Source organism: Takifugu rubripes, chromosome 22 (genome assembly GCF_901000725.2).
Source record: "Takifugu rubripes chromosome 22, fTakRub1.2, whole genome shotgun sequence".
Lineage (NCBI taxonomy): Eukaryota > Metazoa > Chordata > Actinopteri > Tetraodontiformes > Tetraodontidae > Takifugu > Takifugu rubripes.
In genome coordinates this window covers 2,934,142-2,949,936 of record NC_042306.1, presented here as the reverse complement: position 1 = coordinate 2,949,936, position 15,795 = coordinate 2,934,142, and the positions used below count along the sequence as shown (strand labels likewise).

Sequence of the window (15,795 nt, the reverse complement as noted above, 5' to 3'; positions counted from 1 at the left end):
ACTTTTTGGGAAGGTGTTGAACTCGCCAGGATGTGAAAGTTGGTGTTTATCGTCTGCACGGTGTTTACCACCTCCGGTAAAAGCCCTGAGTCACAGTATCATGACAGGAAAGGGGCAAAATGCAGCTTCAGCCAATTGTTATTTTAAAGGGAAAGGCAACAGACCTCCGCTTACCCCCACGATAGTACACATACTTTCACAATGAGGGTCACTTATGTGTGAGCAGGGCTCAGGAAGGGCTGTCAATAGAGCCTTTTATCAGGCGGCGAGGGGGGAATTAGGCTGTCAATGGAGGGGACTAAGCCACGTATGCCATGTGCCCACGCTGGCCCTGGCTTGTTTGTTTTGATGGCAGCATGAGACTGGCGTGACCGCGGGCCTTGTTTACACTGGATATATGTCAAGCAGGAGAGCCCGCTCTCCATGAGAAACCCACCTCTGGGATTGCATCAGAACCCCAGGTGTGGTCCACCTGGGAACGCTGGTTTATACTGGTGGGACGAGGATCGACCGGAGCTTCTGGTGGCTGTATCAGATGCAGTATATTACACCTAAGACAAAGAGGGAAAATGGAATAAAATCACTTAGAAAAGCAAAATAGAACTTAGGGTGCGTAATCGCAACGGCAAGATGGGGAATTTAGCTTCGCTTTGCAGAAGCAAATCATTTGCTTTTGGATGCTTGAGTGCGTTTAAATCTGCAAACACTTCAGATGTATGAATATGAAATAAGTGAAGCGAAAACTGGATCTGCCTGATGTGCTTTTGATGTTTTAAATCCACCTTATGACAGAAGATGCCCTGAAATTCCCAGAAAGTTGCACCGAAAACGGCGCCTGACCGCCCCGCTTTCACGCATTCAGCCTTTTCCTGCAGCCGGATCTGTCGAAAACATTTTTTCCTATAATGCACGGTTCTGTTGCCACGGTTGCACATCAACAAACATGTTGGATGTTTATTGCATCATCTGTTACACTTTGGCAGGTTCTCCGAAGTGCAAAAATAGCTAAGAACGCCTTAAAATCAGCACGACCAACAGCTCATCAGGCATGCGGAGCATCAGATTTCTTGCCAAATTTTCCACAAGAAGAAGGAAAAGCCAAGAAGAAATAAGAAATAAGCATCATAAGCTCCGTGCGAACCCACCTGGAGGGTTTCGCTTTCCGGTGGTGTTTGCTCTATTGGCGGCATCAGGTGATGCAGAACAACAGTCTGGTTTTGATTGAACAAGCAAAGGATTTTATTTACAACACATACGGATGATAACGCTTCCTCACACATTTCCTCCTTGTGCATTTTGTTGCAACGTCTTTGGGCTAGCCAACAGAAATGAAGCTGGGTAGTTTTGGGGAAAAAAAAAAAAAACACCTTTAAAAAGCACAATTCAAGCATTTCCTCTATAAATTTTGGTTCGTAGTTGTGATGATCGGAGCTCAAACAGAATCGATCCCAGCAGCACAATACTGATCTGATCTGGAAGCCTTTTAACACTTCTAAACTGATTAAGGCAAATTTAAAGAAAAGTCAACACAGTTGAGACAAATGCCAAATAAATTGAGTCACGTTTAAAAAAAAAAAAAGGGATAAAAATGTCTATGTTGTTCATTCAAGTTGCCGTAGATTCAAAAGCTGGGGTCTTGATCCGGGTCCTCCGTTTTTCTCTGGTTGCTGGAGCCTCCACACGGCTGAAGGAGATCTGCCTCCTAAACTCCATTTCTGACCCGATGACAGCGCCGTAAAGGTGCCAGCAATAAACTCTAACATAGAGCAGAGGAAATGTGACTGGTAAAAGTGGTTCTGGTCTCCTCAAGTCTGTAGAAAAGAATCGGAACCCTTGGCTGAAAATACGGAGTTCCACCTGTGTAACGCTTACTGTTAGTTACTATTTATCGAGATGGCTGAAGCCAATCCAGAAGAACCCCAAAGAGACAGAAAGAGCCCAAAAAGTCCATTCAAAGGACTCCTGTGATGCTTCAGAATGCAGCTTATGTTTCGGTCCAGAGCCCCGTTTTTTAAAAAAAAGAAGAAAAACAGTCCGGCTCCTCCGCTTGTATCACAAAAAGTGCACTTTTAAGACTGGAACTGTAGATGAGATCGTTTTCCTGCAGGTCGGGAGACGAGCAATCGTAGCAAAGTTCAGGGAGGTGAATAAAAAGTTACAATCGCCTTCAAAGCTCTCTCAATCAACAAGAGAGGTCCAAAATATACACCGGGCAAATGGAACTACGCAGGAAAAAGAACATTCGTGCAGTTTTGGAACCCTTTTTTTCAGGAGTTTATGTCGTGATGATGATGATGATGATGAGGGGAAGTCTGGCAAATTGCGCCCTCTTTGGCTGGTGTCAGGAAGGACATGTGAGATGAGCAGGTGCTGCGGTACCGTAACCAGGGTAACCAGGAGAGAGACGGGAGGATGGATGAAGGAGAACCGGTCAGAAGGAGAACCGGGCGGTCGTCCTCCTGACGGAGCACTAATGCTAGGAGGTCTGCAGCAGGCGTCTGTAGTGGGGCATGATCTCGTGTTCCGGCAGGTGCAGGTTGAACTCCAGCGCCACCAGGACGGGGAACTCGAAGGCGATCAGCTCCCGGCGGTTCACTCTGAAGCGCTCCTCCAGTTTCTGAGGGAAGGGAACAGAGGAGGAGCTTGAGCCGCAGAAAGAAGGGAGTTCTCCTCTCTTTTAATGAGCATTTCATAACCGGCGGCTCCGCGGTGCCTTTGTGCAAGAGGAAATTCCTGATTGGGCAATTTGGCTCAACCGTTGCGGAAGTGAAGCTGGAACTGCAGTTCGCTCCTTTTACTTTCACCCAAAAGACTCTCGGACGGACGAAATACGAGCGTCGGGGGGTCGAGATTGAAAAAAGAAATGGGAAACATCGTCAATAGGAAATTTCTAGACCCGCTTGGTCAAATATAGAGTATTTGTGATGTGAAACAAGTTTCTACAACAGGAACTTCCATTCTTCTCCTGGAAGCTGTGGGCCCCACCAAGGATGCCCTTCAGAGCTGCTCAAGGGAAGATTTTCCACCTTCCTCACAATCCCATGTTCACTCTGGGGGTTTATTTTGCTCCGTCGTTCCTCTACTTTTACAGTTTCAGTATCTTGAATTAGCATGATGACACATGATGTGGTTTAGCTTTCGAGGAAAAGGTGCCGATTTCCGTACATTTTTCTTTATAGTTTCCCTCTCATTTAGGAAGAAAACCATCCAATAAAGAGCAAAATGTGTCTTTCTTGGGTTTAATGTTGCTGTATCGTTTTCCTCGTTATTCAAAAGTGACTCGGAGCCATTTTCACCATCATGGTGGGTCACAGCGATCTACGGGCGTCATGGCGACAGTGCGACTGCGATCTGAGGGGGACTCACGTCGATCAGAAGCTTGACCTCGTGCTTCTTCAGGTCGCCGCCGATCTTGGCCGCCAGCAGGACGCACGCCCCGGTGCAGAGCTTACGGTTCTGCTTGTTGAGTTTGCCCTGAAGAACCAGCTTCTCGAAGTAGACGAAGGCCATGGCGACGGTCGGCTCCTCGTAGCCGCACTCATCCTGGGCCAACTTCTTGATCTCCCGTTTCAAGCTGCGCGGCGGCAAAAAAAGCAGATCAGAGGAAACAGAACGTGGCCTCCGCGCTCAGCAGGGACGGCGTCTTACCTCCGGATCTTGCTGAGGGTCAGTCGTATGTGGGGGAATTTCTCCTTGAAGGTTTCGTTCATGTCCTTCTTGAGGTCAGAGGGTTTGACGTATTCGATGACCGTAGTCTGGAAAAAGATCAAAATTGGTGATTTGCTCCAAAAAATGGTTCTCTTTATCTCCTCCCCTTCAAAAAGTTCATGAATCGACTCTCTCGTGGTCGATTCATGAACTGACTGACTGACTTCAGGAAATGACCTCATTCTCCTGGACTTACGCAACATTTATGCCGTAAACCTTATATTAACGCTGGTTCCAGTGCTCTTTCTTTCTGAATGGGAAAACTGGTTCCCAATGAGATCAAACTGATCCACGCGCTGCAGCGGCGTTACGGAACCCTGAAGAATAAAGAGGATTTCTCCTCTCCAGCCCCGTCAAGACGATTTCAAGGAACAAGTCAGATTTTATATTAAAAATGGAAGCAGTTGCCATTTCTCTGCATTCCGAGCATCAATTCTGAGAAACAGTCCCACAATCCTCCTCACAAGCACAAAGAGGCTTCTCCAGTGAATCCTTCCGCTTTGCCACATGTCAGCAATTAATCACAAACGCTGTGTTTTTGAGCGTTCCGAGCCGCTTAAAAACACATCTGCCTAACACAAAGTGGCATTTTTATCTGGGGGTTGGGTCATTATTCCTAAATCACAGCCGCTCCGGGACCTAAATCCCCATTTAAAGCAGAAACTTTGGCGTCCAGGTCTGTGGGACCAGAGAAATGCTCAGAATTCTGCCAGTTCCCATATGAGCACAATGGCCATTGTTGTCCGCCGCTGGGTTTTTTAATAGTAGGAGGACAAAGAGACACAGAGTCCGGCCTTGACTGAACATTTCAGCTATGTCAGTCCTTGTGTATTCTACCAGCCTCCGTCAAAAAAAACACAACTCGTGAAAGAATGAGGGGGGGGGTCCAGGCCGCTTTGTTTGCATTTCTTTTTCGCCTGCGATAAAACCTCCACGTTTTTCCCAGAAAAGAGCCAAAGCCGTCAGAGAGCGACCCGGCACACACAGGACTGGCGCTGGACCGGCGGACATGTGTTCATTCAGACCCTACGAGGCGGATCTGTGTCAGAAACATCCACCCGACCCCCCCTGCTGAGGGAAATAAAAGCTGATAAAATTCCAGAGGGATTTTCTTTCTTTAATAACAAACCATCGCTGCAGACAAACACTTCCAGCGTGTTAGCATTGGCGGTGGTGGGAAAACGGCTACAAAGAAGGTCAAGACGGACAAAAATAACCTCCGACAAAGAGCGTCAACAGCGAGAAGATGAGGACCGTCTTAGGAAAACACATAACAAGAGTTGGGGGGTCCCTAAACGCAGCAGATTTCCAGAGATCCAAATCCAGCTGGAGGCTTTTCTCACCATGTAGGAGGGGAAAATGAGGACCCGCTTGTGTTTTCCGCAAGGCCACTGCGGGTCGTCCAGCAGGTTGGGGTCGTACTCGCGAAACTCCGCCACCTCGTTCCCTGTGGGGGGAGGGGGGGGGGGGCAGAGGGTGAAGGCGGTGTTGTCACCCTGTCATGTTTGGCTGGTTCCCTGCGGCCGACTGACCTGTGTCCAAGCTGCTCTGGTTGCTGTTGGCGCGGCCCAAACTGAGGCTCCGGTGGCTGGCGTTGCGAGACTGGGCGAAGGACGCGGTGGAGTCGATGGTGTTCCTCCGGCCCCCCAGGACGTTGGTGGGATACAGGAACTGGGTGTAGGAGACGGTCTGCAGACAGAGAAGTTAGCGTTTGAAAACGCAACGGTTGAATTTCACTGCTTGGATGTTTTTAACAGGGGAAATTTGAAGAAATAAACAGTGAATGTGCCAAAAACAGCTGTCTTACGTTCTGCTGCGTCGTCAAAATCAACGGAAAGGGCATCATTTAACACATTTATTCCAATTTTCCTCTTATGTTTGGAACCTATTCGTTTTGAGAGGACTGTTTACACCTAAATAGTCCTGGATCGATGCCCACAAAACTCTCAAGAACTACGTTTATGAAAATGATCTGAAATCTATCCTGCAAATGCACCTTTGAACAGATTTTAATTTTAATTTTTCATGAATCTATTGCGTGTGGCACTTTGATGGCCGACTTGTTAGCGTGGACTTCCTCGTTAGGAGCTGACAAATGAAGGAAAAGCGACAGAACGTCACAGTTCCAGTTGTGTGTATGTTCTTTCACGTTATTAGCGCTAACGTTCGCTCAGCCGTTTGCTTCCTCACCTTTCCATCGGCACCCAGCTCCACTCCTTCCAGCCCGATCACCATCTCCTTGGCGCTGACCCCTCCAGACGGATGCCTCTGGCGCCCTCCTTCCAACTTTACATCCCTAACGAGCACAACATCTTCAGAGATTTCACCACAACAGCCGCGCTTTCACTTCCCCAACAGGAAGTTCTTTAACTCTGGCACCGGACACAAAGATCAACCTTTGGGGGATAAAAGGGGATATCTGCTGTTGCTGAAACGCCCTCCTGGTGTGAGGTCACATGTTGGAGGGTGGCGAGCGCCCAAAACGGAAGAAGATTTCTGCGTTAAACGCCAGCTGCTGAGAAGAGCTGCAGGATTTAATTGGCCGTTCAACATTGGAAAGCCACAACTGAGCGGTGAAACAGCCATTTGAATAAAGTAGGACACTGCTAATTAGATAAAGATAATATTTGACTTCATTTCATGTGATGATTTTAGGTCAGTAGAGGCTAATGAGCGTCCATGAAGCAGATTATATGTCTGCAGTGCACGTGAGTCACACTCCACCATTAGGAATAATTCTTAGTTCTTCCCAGCAGTCTAGATTTTTAGTTTTAATTCACTGGCGACAGCAGGGCCTGTTTTTATTTACATTCATGGTATAAAGACTGAAATCATCCTCGTGATTCAGAGGAGAAACCAGCTCCTGCAGGGGAGCAAGTGTGCTCACGTGTAAACGTAAATTTTTGATTTAGCCTGATCTGTGGGTCAATCATAACACGGCCGCCGCGCCGCCTTCATCTCCCCGGCCTTGACCCGTCTTTGTCTGCGAGCAGATAAAGAGTAGAAACACGACCCCTCGAGCCGTCTGGATGATGTGTAGGGCCGGTCTGAAAACAGTGTTATCTGGCAAACAGTCACTTTGGGACACACTGTTGACAGACGCATGAGGCATTAAAATCCCCAGACAGCAGACGTCCCACAGAACAGCAGGAGACTAAATTAGAAGGGGAGGGAAGGACATACAGAAAGTTTTCCACGGAGCCATTAATTTAAAGAGAAAAAAGTCGGCTGGAAACAAGGAAGAATGAATGGAAATGAGAAAAGAAACCGGGAGAGTTCAGCGACATGCAAACTCTGGAACGTCCCAGAAAAGCTTTACCATTTCTGCAAAGTGCTCAAATGCTCAGTGTTCATACAACTGAAGATAAAAGACACATAAGGTGGTTTCTGGATAGACTGCTGGTTAATAATAACCCTACAATCCTTAAGAGTTACTCATTGTTTCAGGTGAAGAGGTCACTTTCTTTCCACTCGTGTCCCCTACTCAGGTCAACATTAACCCATCCACGTCTTTTAGGTGCTCCAGTATCTCAGGAAACCTCAGAACTGCCTTGTTATACCAGAGAAGCTGGTTTGGACGGTGCGGGTTTGATATTACAACCACCCAACGTCGTGTCCTCATTTAGTCTGATATTTTGTGTTTAAACAACATTTAAAAAAAATACCGCTCTAATGTTTGGAGCAGCATATTAGCTTAGCTAAGGAGATTAAGCCTGTCCTTAGAGGCCCAGAAGTAAAAGCTGATATTTGGTAGCCATGGAAACTGCAAGACACCTTATTTGGGCTCAGGCCTGGTTTTCTTTTTTTTGCAAAGACAAACTGGAAAGGAACTAGAAACAGAAAAAACATTACCCTTTCATTCTGGACAAAGTTGGGTTTTTCCCTTTCTGAGTGTCATTTTATCTTCAACAACCGCTAAAAACCCAAAACTTCACGTGATTGAGGAGGGTTTTAAACTGGGATAGACCAGAGCTGACAGCGCTTTATCCAGGCCTCATTAGCTTTGCAAGAAATGTAAGGCTCGAGGCAATACACAAATGAATAGTTCCAAAAAAAAACGCGGTTTTGCGTAACGCAGCAACAGAAACTGCGGTCGGTCGCAGTTAAACACAACATTCAAAACTAATGAGTCTCCTAATTTTCCTAAGAAGCTAATGCTAGTGCTAAACAGCCAAGCAAATGGTGGTTGCAAGTCGTAAAAACGGGCGGAACGAGAGGAGCCAAAGCCACCGAAGCCACTGTGGAGAAACACAATATAAGCGCCAAGCATGGGTCTGTAACACCGTACAACCCACTGTTGTGAGTCAACATAAAACTTTATGGTGACGATGCATCCACCGGAAACAGCCCATAGCAACGCAGGCACCAGTCAGAGGAGAGCACATCCACAGAAATAAGAGGAACGGGGAAACAGGGAGGGGGGAAGACGGAGAACAGGCTGGAGGAGGTTACGAGCTTCGGCATGCTGGAGGATACCTACCCCACTTGGCTAGAATCTCGATAGGGCAGGACAGAAAATACACTATAGAAGGATCTTCTGCCACTGATAAGGACTATCCTATAAACACAAAAAAATGGCAAACAGGCTAATCAGTGTCTGTCCCGCATCTGTTCCACAGATCTGATGTTGGGACAGTAAAAATAGGGGGAAGACTGGATGAAGAGAAAAAAGCCACGATGCATTTGTGTTTGGGTGTTTGTTAAGTGAGGAACTTTTATCCTCTCCCGTCCACAACTGCAGGCATTTACGCTAGTCTGAACTCGTGGATGAGGGGCCTTCCCACGTGTGCACAGGTCAGTGGGACCGAGCGGAGCGGCCCAACAACAGCCTCAGAGCGGGACGTGCACACGTGGGACGCGTCCTTCCGCTCTGCCAGAAGCAGCAGGAGGACATAACACAAACCACACTCTCTCCTTTGTTGATGTGCTTTGGCCGTGGCGTCCAATCAAATTTAAGCTCGCCCGCTTTGTGGCGGCGACCAAATCAATTTGTTGAGAATCGGGACAGAGGAGAGCGTGAACGGGCCGAGCTGGGCCGCCATCAGACCTGACAGGTAACGTGAGAAACCTCCAGACTGCCGTGCATTCGACTGGGCCGCCCTCCATTAGCCGGCGGCGGCTCCAATTGACTAACAGGCGGCGTCGCCGGGCTTCGTACCTTCCGTTGCGTATATCATGTTGCCTCATGTTCTTTATGAAGTGGATCTTCTTGAAGCTCTTTGGCCGGGGTGAACCTGAGAGGGTTCGGCACCTGAAACGTGGAACAAAGGCAGCGGATGCGTCAGCGGGATCCAGCGGGAGTCAGAGGTCAAGCGGGCCACGCCCACCGCGGCCCTGGACAGCGTCCTACCTGCGGAGGGGAGCGTTCTCCTCGATGTCCTCCAGCGTTTCAAGTGAGGAGCGCTGAGAGATGAGCCTTCGTCTGAGAGCAGAGACACAGATAAAAGGGAGAGGAGATGAAAAGAGCACACACTGGGCTGACTGTTGCTCGGCTTTTACAGCAACACACACACACACACACACACACACACACACACACACACACACGTTGATGGATTGGTTAGATGGCGCAGGACTAAATCGCAGTCATCCCACCACAATACCTTAAGTGGCATGAGCGTAAAGCCAAAGTCCATCAATTTTCCTGACGAGCAGAGGAGCCGTTCATAGCAGAGCAACATTCAGAGCAGCAAATTTAGATTTTACAGCCCTCGACCTCATCCTGCTGCTCACCGCCTTCATCTTCTCATTTTTATCAGTCATTCAGAGCTTTATTTTAAAGGGTGCACCTTGCACGCGCAGCTCCCCCTGCTGGTAGGCTGAAAAACGGCTCCGAGGCTCCTCCTTCGGTATTAGCAGAGCTGCATTTGCACAGCAAATGTGACTCAGTTCGGACAGTTTTTGGGCACCTTACATTGGAAACGACCTGGTACCTGGCACACAAACAGACAGGCTACATCGTGGTTCCTCCATCATTTAAACACACTCACACTTTAAGGAGGTATAAAGCTATTTTTAGAATTCTGGCTGTTTCTGCCCCATTGAATAAAGTCTGCCAAAACACTCTCCCAGCAGACCCGAGACACTCCTGTCCCGTCTAAAATAAAAGATGCCGTCTTCTGTTAGTCCAAGCTTTGGCCCGTTCGCGTGTAAACAGCAAGTTTAAATGGTTTTAATTATGGATATGTGTTTGTTTTTAACGAGCTTGTTTCGTATTAAATTGGACGTTTTAGGTTGGATCTCAGGGGTGACACATCATGACTGACAACTGTGCTCCATTTGCAACTGGGTGGGGGGGCAGAACGGACAGGAACTCAATACTGCGGCTCCACTGCTTGCTAATGAGAAGGCCGGCATGCGCATTCCCACTGTTTTTGCTTTATTTTGCTGAAAATAATAAAACAATGCTGTATTCTCATGTTAATTCAGGTCGGTGAGCTCCAGTTTAACACCCAGTAATGGTTAAAAAAAAGCAGGTGTGAATTCTCTGCAGATCATTAGAAACAACGGTTCCATCTGCACTCAGTGGTTAAATTACTAGAACAAGTCTTTGGGTCAGTGGATCTGCTGGGATCACGGCGCCTTGTCCAAGATCAGAGGTGCTAAGAGGATAAAAAGCGGAATTTGTGCAACATTTGGTCACAGCTGGCCTTCATTTCACATAATCAGCTGCCAAATTAAGAAGCATGAGCTATTTTAAAAAACGGTTTTAATCCAGTAATGAAGCAGGTTCATTCTTCTTGCTTTTAAATCTTTTCCTAAAACAACCCAACAATCGACACATCGCGACCCTCCCCCTCCTCGGGGGAGGGGAAGGACAGACAGACAGACAGCCCTGTGTAAATCTGGTTAATGAACAGCAGGGCGTGAAGACAGAATAACAAAAGATGACGGCGTTCAAGGAGTTGAATCAACGCTGCAGGAGATGAGGCGAGTGTTTCTCCGAGGAGACGAAGAAACCGAAAAGCTAAAGGAGCGTCACCCCGACGACCATGGCGGCTTGAGCCCCCTGACAGATTTTTCTGAGCTGAAAGGGTGACCGTGAAGGTCAGCGACCTCCTGCTGAAGGTCAGAGCTGCGAGTTGCTATCTCACATCATCTCCCAGCAACAACCTCCAGCAGCTGTGCCGGTGCCTGGACGCAGCCGCTCGCTGGTGGCTCCAGAGGCTCAAGAACCAGCAGCGACCCGAAACGCAAAAGTCAACTCCGCAATGGCACCAAACATCTAAACCGAGCCAAAAACGGACGGTTGTCCAAAGGTCAGCGTGATAAGGACGCCCAAGATAACCGAGCTGGGGACAAACGTATGATTCCAGATTAGAAGTGGGTCAGAAGCTGCATAAAGGAGCAGACCATCATGTTGCATGAAGGTCCGCAGGAACCACTGAATGATGAGCAGCTCCTCAGAACAGCCATCACATCTGCACTTTCTGACTGTTTGTGACCGTTGTGTTGACTTCTCTCTGCTCATTTAGGCCTTAAATGTTGCTGACACCTATCCTCTCTTTAGGATGGACAGATGCACTCCCCCAGCCCAACCGCACATTTTTAAACTGTCACCGATCTTCAAAAATCATCCACCGGTTTTCCAGAGGTCACAGATGCTCTGCGGGGACTTTGATCCGAGCGGGGCCGGACGTGTCTTTAAGACAGGAGATGTTTTCCAGGCCGCTGCAGATCCTGGAAACAAAAACAGCGTCCAGGCCACTCATTCACCCCAGACACCGCTCCAACAACCAGAGTTAAACCAGTCGGTTTCTCCTCCGTCTGACATTAACGAGCTTCACAGAAGCCTCCTGCGAAAACAGCTGCGAACCCACAGTGTCCTAATATCCCCAACAAATGTAATTCTGAGCGTGCTTCAGCTACGGAAAACAAATCCATCCTCTCGGTCTGCAGATGTTTCCAAAAGATCTGAGTAACTGGAGCTAAACAATGAAGCTGTAAAACTTAAGTGGACCGTTTAGATGTGGAGATTGCGATGTTTTGATGTTCTTTGCCGAAACAGCCCGAGGGAGGCCACTCTGGACCTCAGATGCTCCCTGGAGTTTCCTGAGAGCAGGAAAATAAATGATGAGGACGGCGGTTCAAGAAACTAAACGCAACATTGTGTGTGTGTGTGTGTTTGTGTGTATGGCAACAGCATCAATAACACTATTCACTGTCCCGGGTCAGAAACAGAACAAGGCTGTTGAAGCTCAACTCCAACATCCAGCTGGAAAATTGAGGATCATAGGCCGTCATTAAATCTTACAAATTTACAGGCAAACACACACTTTTTTTTTTTTAAATGTCACATTGTTTTGGCTGAAATCTCTTCACACACTCCCGGGGGGAAAATGTCTTGCACAATCTTGCAAATATGCCAACCGTGACCTCACAGGAGAAGAATCAACCCCATAACCAGAAGTATGTCACCCTAATGCAGGAAAAACTCCACAGGGGCCGTTACAATGGTCTGGCCTGCTGGTTTTCCATCCACAACCTCCGCTTCGTCATGCTAAAAAACCTCATTAAAGCGCTGTTAAGTGTATGACTCTGCACTGCGGGGGTGGGAACAACAGCCCAGCATTGCTGCAACGCAGTAAAATAAGCACAGACACTAGACGGATGCGCACGGTCGTCTGTGTACTCCGCCTGAGCATTAGCATTCATGCTAATCTGTATTCTTTCCGTCCTGTGGGCTGCAGCTCTTGGCACGCTGAATCACGATGGCTAAATCCTGCAGAGCGGAGTGGAGTCATCCATCACTATCGCGCATTACGATCATATGAGCGCACAGTCTGAAGCTGCCTCAGAATGTCTATTTTGGCAGCACATCAGAATCGCTGCAACTTCCTGAGTGGGTGCAGTGTCGAAGGCCAAAAAGTCTGAGGGGGGAGAGCCTGTCTCGGATGCCTCTGAGGGAGGAAGTGGAGGACAGAAACAACAGAGCGCAGAGCCAGGCTGCTTCTCCCCAAAGCCGGGCATCCTGCCTCTCCCAGCCAGGGACTTCTGGCCACGTTTCCAGCAGCTGCCCTCAGAAAACAAGCCAGGCTCTGTGCTGAGAACACGTCTGCCTGCGTGCTGCTGGAACACGGCTCGGCCCCGTCAACAGGTTTCTCAGCGTTAGAATTCTGGGCGGACGTCCTCGGACCACATTCCTGATGCAGAGTACAGTAGAGTCGACTCCATTACAGTAAAACCTGACTGAACGCAAGTGCGCGTGCTCAAATGAGACACCGCGTACGCTCAAACTGTCCACGAAACCTCGAAGCCTTGCAGACTTGTGGCCTAAAACCGGGCTCGGCACAATTTTAGCATCCATGTTCGCTTGGGGCAACGTTTTAATCTGTAGGATACACATTTAAAGGGAGGTTATTGTACAGTAACTAGAGAAACAGGAATCGCTGGCTCAGCACTGACAAATCAATCAGCTGTCCGTGCTAATTAGATAATCTGTGTAAGAACAATCTCGCCTGGCAACTGCCCATTAAAGATAACAAAGTAGCCACATGATGTAGCCCTGTTGTGCTGCTGCATTGCAGTGTTATTAACGCATGCATTTAAGGGCAATATGTGCAGCTGATGCAAGCAGACCACCCTGGAAAACAGGTCTGGGTTGATGAATAATATTTACACCCCATTGACGTCCATGAAAAGCCTTTTAATGGCTCTTTCGGTGACATTGTTCGCATAACTGCCGCTTTGAAGGACAACAGAGATCACTCAGACGGGGCTCACAGGTCCTCACAGCGCTCAGGGAAATGACAATTTAATTACCAAGCATATGCCGAGGGAGGCTGTGTGACGACTGAAACCCCAACGAGGCGGCGCAACGACTAGTGTCAAAGTTATTTTGGCGATCAGAGCGCTAATTGGCCTGTTGGACATCAGCAAACTCAGTCAGCGTCGTGTCCCGCGCTCTGATTGCAGTATCAAAATGCAGATTCAGAGGGGAACTAAAGGCTCTGTGAGCGTTTCACTGTGAAACTCGCTGTCAAAAGCAGAGCAGAGTGTATCTGACAGCAGGTTGTGGCAGCGAGAGGACAGCGGGACGACTGCGGCTGACAGGAGAAGCTCTCCTCCAGCCTCCCCGTGAGCAGAATGTCGGACAACCCCAAAACGCGTCCACGCGGAGCAGCATTCCTCTGGTTTGTGTTAGCCAGAGTGTCGAGTTACAGGATGTTTACAGAGCGGAGGGGGGCGGCAGGTGTGTGCCAGGCTCCCAAATGACATCCACTAAAAATAATTTGAGTAAATTTGACAAAGTGCACGCAAGCATGATGTGTGCTGCTGAGGTGCCCCTGGCTGGAATCTAGGTTACAGCTCCACAGCTGTTGGACCCAGGATCAGCCAGTGCCACCCTGCAATCACCTGTATGGGGTAGACATACAGACAACTGGACTTTATCCTCCTGCTGTTTATTGTGGAGTCCAGACAGACTAAACAGCTGGCTGTAAAAACACGGTTGCTGAGGTTCCATCGTTCCATGCATTAAAATCATGCGTCCTGGTTTAAAAAACCGTGCTTATATAGCTACTGAGAGGTGGTGGTTAGTGATGCAGAATCAGGGTCTGTCCCCTGCAGTTGGCTATAGGACCCACTTCCTGGCTTAAGTTTTGGGGCATGCTTGTTCTAACCACAGCGGCGTAGCGTGAATGACCTGGATTGTGCACACCCTGACTGCAGATAAGCCGTCTTGAACGTGCATGTTTCCCAAAGCACTGGTTACCTCGATCTCTGCAGCTCTATCGCAGAGTTGGCTATGTGTCCGCCCTCCAGGCTGAAGTTCTGGGAGGTCTGCCTGGAGTAGGGGGCAGGCAGGATTCCCTGAGTGTAGGTCTGCAGCCTCCCTCTGGTCGAGGGTGGCACCGCGGAGAAAGGCGAGCTGAGCGCCGCGGACGCGAACGCGTCGCACTCCGCGTCCGCGTTCGTCGGGGCGGCTGCGGGAGCCGCCACGACACCGGCCCGGCCGCCGGCGAGGAGGTTGTGGTTCCCCAAAACGAGCGCCTCGGTCGCGGCGGTGGCCGAGGCGACGCATTCCGCGGCAGCGCCGTGCGCCGAGCGCTCCGGAGCAACAACCAGGCTGTTTCCAGTCCTCGTCTCCAGCGAGTTGTCCTCCTGGCTCTGATTGTCTGCATCGTATTGCACCGGCCGTCCGTCGAGGGAAATGTTACTTAGGAAAGACAGCGCCGCTTGCCTCCTCTTCGGGTCTATGCGTTTCCGCGTATGCTCGATACTGGAGTGCTTGATCTGTAGCGTGGCTGTGGACGCGTTGCTGCTCGTTGCAGCCGCCATGGTCCGCGTCCGGCGATCCGAGTCCCTGCAGCAGCGATCTCACCTCGTTATCATGAATGCAGAGTTGCGCGTGTCTGTGTTTGGTGAATGGCACTGTCTCTCTTTTAACAACATGCGTTTATCTGGGTGAAAACAGCGAGGTCACGTGTGTGCAGTATTGTGGCAGCGCAGGGAAAAATTGGACCAATCGGCGGTTAGGAATGTGTGTGTGTGTGCGTGTGTGTGTGTGTGTGTGTGTGTGTGTGTTTCCTCTTTACCTTTTCCTGCTGCTGCTGAAGCTTCCACTGTGGAGAATGTGCGAGCATTCCAAAATCACGCGCACACATCTCTTATAGATGTGTTATAGCAACAGTGTTACTCTGCACGAAATATTAGAATTATTGTTGGAAGAAAAAGTTACTCTTTTCTTCAACTTTGACATTTATGCAGAAGAGGCAGCATTTTCAGGCAGATCAGAGGCAGGGGGGCTTTTATTTGGTCAGAATATCACATTTTCGACGCCAGACATCTCTATAGCAATGGCGACATCTAGCGGCATTATTGTGAACTGCTACCAGGAGTTCTACCAAATGCGCCACCTAGTGGTAACTCTGGTGACGGCAGCTGGTCGGCCGTGCATGGGCGGTGTCAGCACATCGCACACTATTTATAAGAAACAAACCCGAAAAACAAGACGCCAGACAAACACAGTTCTGGTCAAGTGACGTCCAATACTTTGCGCAAGGGTTGAAGTAAATGTGCTTGTTCCCTCACTGTGTGAACCTCTGTGTATTTGTGCTGTGTTCAATTAACATTTAGATCTTAAAG

At 48.9% G+C, this 15,795-nt stretch overlaps 1 protein-coding gene across 2 annotated transcripts; it reads right to left on the bottom strand.

The window, feature by feature from the left end:
• Positions 1-1,219: 1,219 nt before the first annotated feature.
• On the bottom strand, positions 1,220-15,126 carry cables1 (Cdk5 and Abl enzyme substrate 1). Of its 2 annotated transcripts, XM_003975366.3 has the most exons (10): positions 14,423-15,126; positions 9,059-9,130; positions 8,867-8,959; positions 8,189-8,266; positions 5,899-6,004; positions 5,241-5,397; positions 5,052-5,155; positions 3,649-3,755; positions 3,367-3,574; positions 1,220-2,617 (listed from the first exon to the last, which is right to left on the bottom strand). In XM_003975366.3, exons 1-10 carry the CDS (start codon positions 14,986-14,988, stop codon positions 2,477-2,479), a joined length of 1,632 nt encoding a protein of 543 aa, XP_003975415.2. In that variant the 5' UTR covers positions 14,989-15,126; the 3' UTR covers positions 1,220-2,476. The 2 variants fall into 2 exon arrangements, with proteins under 2 accessions (XP_003975415.2, XP_029687041.1); XM_029831181.1 differs by lacking the exon at positions 8,189-8,266.
• Between the last annotated feature and the right edge of the window lie 669 nt (positions 15,127-15,795).